General features: G+C 39.6%; 1 protein-coding gene across 1 annotated transcript in view; it reads left to right on the forward strand.

The window, feature by feature from the left end:
* Window positions 1-2,500, forward strand: part of LOC138867978 (uncharacterized) — an 11,252-nt gene that overhangs the window by 122 nt on the left and 8,630 nt on the right. Inside the window, exon 1 of the mRNA XM_070145281.1 lies at window positions 1-356. This exon is cut by the window's left edge and continues 122 nt beyond it. Within this exon, the coding sequence (XP_070001382.1) occupies window positions 1-356 (356 nt within the window). The remainder of the gene's footprint in view (window positions 357-2,500) is intronic.

Consider the following 2,500-nt stretch of genomic DNA (forward strand, 5'->3'; position numbering starts at 1 on the left):
GACAAGCTGTCAGGGTGATGACATGACAAGTTGTAAGGGTGATGACATGACAAGCTATCAAGGTTATGACATGACAAGCTGTCAGGGTGATGACATGACAAGCTGTCAGGGTGATGACATGACAAGCTGTCAGGGTGATGACATGACAAGCTGTCAGGGTGATGACATGACAAGCTGTCAGGGTGATGGCATGACAAGCTGTCAGGGTGATGACATGACAAGCTGTAAGGTTGGTGACATGACAAGCTGTCAGGGTGATGGCATGACAAGCTGTCAGGGTGATGACATGACAAGCTGTAAGGTTGGTGACATGACAAGCTGTAAGGTTGGTGACATGACAAGCTGTCAGGGTGATGGTAGGGTATAGGCTTATTTTGATCCAGTAATAACAGAAGAGGAAAGATAGAGAATAAGAGCAAGAGAGAGGGAGAAATATGAAGGGAAACACAAAGGAGATAGAGAGAAAGAAAATGAATTACAAGAGAGATCGAGGGCAAATATGAGCAAGAGAATGGGGAAGAGAGGGAGAGAGAGGCAGGGAGAGGAAGAGAGAGACAGAGATAGAGAGAGAGAGAGCCAGACAGACAGACAGACACAGACAGAGACAGAGGGGAGGAGAGGGAGGGAGGAAGAGAAAGAAAGAGCGAGAAAGAGAAACACACACATACACACATAAAGAGAGAGAGGGGAGGGGTAAGTTAGGGAGTGACAGACAGACAGACAGACAGAGAGACAGAGACAGAGAGACAGACAAACAGACAAACAGACAAACAGACAGACAGAGAGAGAGAGAGAGAGACAAAGACAGAGACAGACAGAGAGAGAGAGAGATAGACAAACCGACAAACAGAGAGAGAGAGACAGAAAAAGACAGAGAGAGAGAGAGACAGAGAAAAAAAAACACACACAAACACAAACACAGACAGAGGAGAGAGAGGGGGGTAGAAGAGGTAAGTCAGGGACTGGGTGATTTTCTGCCTCAATAACGCAATAGTTGCAATCTGCAATCTAAAATAGCAAATTCCTGTCGCAGAATTGGAGTTTGATAAGCAATACCATAACCTTTATGGAAAATTTCAACGGTTATTCTTGAAGTTTCGTATATTTATCCTCGTCACCTCCAAGTCTTGTTGTTCTTGATGCAAATCATTATTTATTTTTTTTTTTTATAATTTAACTTATGACTGTTTAATTTAATAATAATTTAATAATTTAGCTTATGGCTGATGCTATCAAGTTCAACTACATAACCAAGTCTTTATTGTTGTTCCTAGTAAAGGTACAGATAGATATATAGCTAAATAAATAGGTAGACAGAGAGATAGATAGATACATATGTACATAGATAGATAGACTGATTGATAGATAGACTGGTATATATATATAGATAGATGCATAAATTGATAGATAGATGAGTAGGATGGCAGCTAGATAGATAGACAAACACACACACACGGAGAGAGAGAGAGGACGAAAAAGAGCGAGATTGAGAAAGATAGAGAATGAGAGAGACAGACAGACAGACAGACAGACAGACAGACAGACAGACAGACAGACTGACAGACAGACAGACAGACAGACAGACAGACTGACAGACAGACAAACAGATAGACAGACATACAGAGAGATATATAAAATAGATGCATGTATATACGAGCGTGTGTCGGAGTCATTCAGAATTACGAAAAAATCAAATAAAAGAAAAAGAATTAAATGGAAAAAAAGACATTGCCAAGTTCCAATTTTTCGTTCACTCCAACCCCCCACCCCCCATCCCCTCCCTTCCCCCTCTCCCAGGGGAACACATTCGGCAGCCTTGAGTGATATATTAAGTCCTTGAATCTCTTCTCTTTTTCTTTCGCTTTTTCTTCTTCTTTCTCCTTCTTACATTTCCTCTTTGGGTTTGTTTACTCAGCGCCAACTTGTCTCATTAAGGGGAAACTGCAGTAAAGATATTCCGATTTTTTTATTTTTTTTATCATATTCTTAAATTACAAATGCTAGAAAAGAAAGTTATACTGACTTCAATGTATCCGGGTCATAATAAATGAATTTTGTACATCAAAGGTGACACGGAAATTTATGAAATTGATGTTCAATGTTCAATGTTCAAATCTTTCCTTTTGAAACTGCAATGGTTAAAGAAACGAATATGGCAAGCTCGTCATTTTATTCATAACTTGATATTCGCCAGTGATGTGATCAATTGCTATTTTGCTACCTCATATGCCCATTCTCTCTTTTTCTTTCTTTCTCTTTCTCTCTCTCTCTCTCTCTCTCTCTCTCTCTCTCTCTCTCTCTCTCTCTATATATATATATATATATATATATATATATATATATATATATATATATATATATATATCTGTCTCTCACTCTCTCTCTCTCTCTCTCTCTCTCTCTCTCTCTCTCTCTCTCTCTCTCTCTCTCTCTCTCTCTCTCTCTCTCTCTCTCTCTCTCTCTCTCTCTCTCTCTCTCTCTCTTTCTCTCTCTCTCTCTA

Source organism: Penaeus vannamei, chromosome 33, assembly GCF_042767895.1.
Source record: "Penaeus vannamei isolate JL-2024 chromosome 33, ASM4276789v1, whole genome shotgun sequence".
Classification (NCBI taxonomy): Eukaryota; Metazoa; Arthropoda; class Malacostraca; order Decapoda; family Penaeidae; genus Penaeus; species Penaeus vannamei.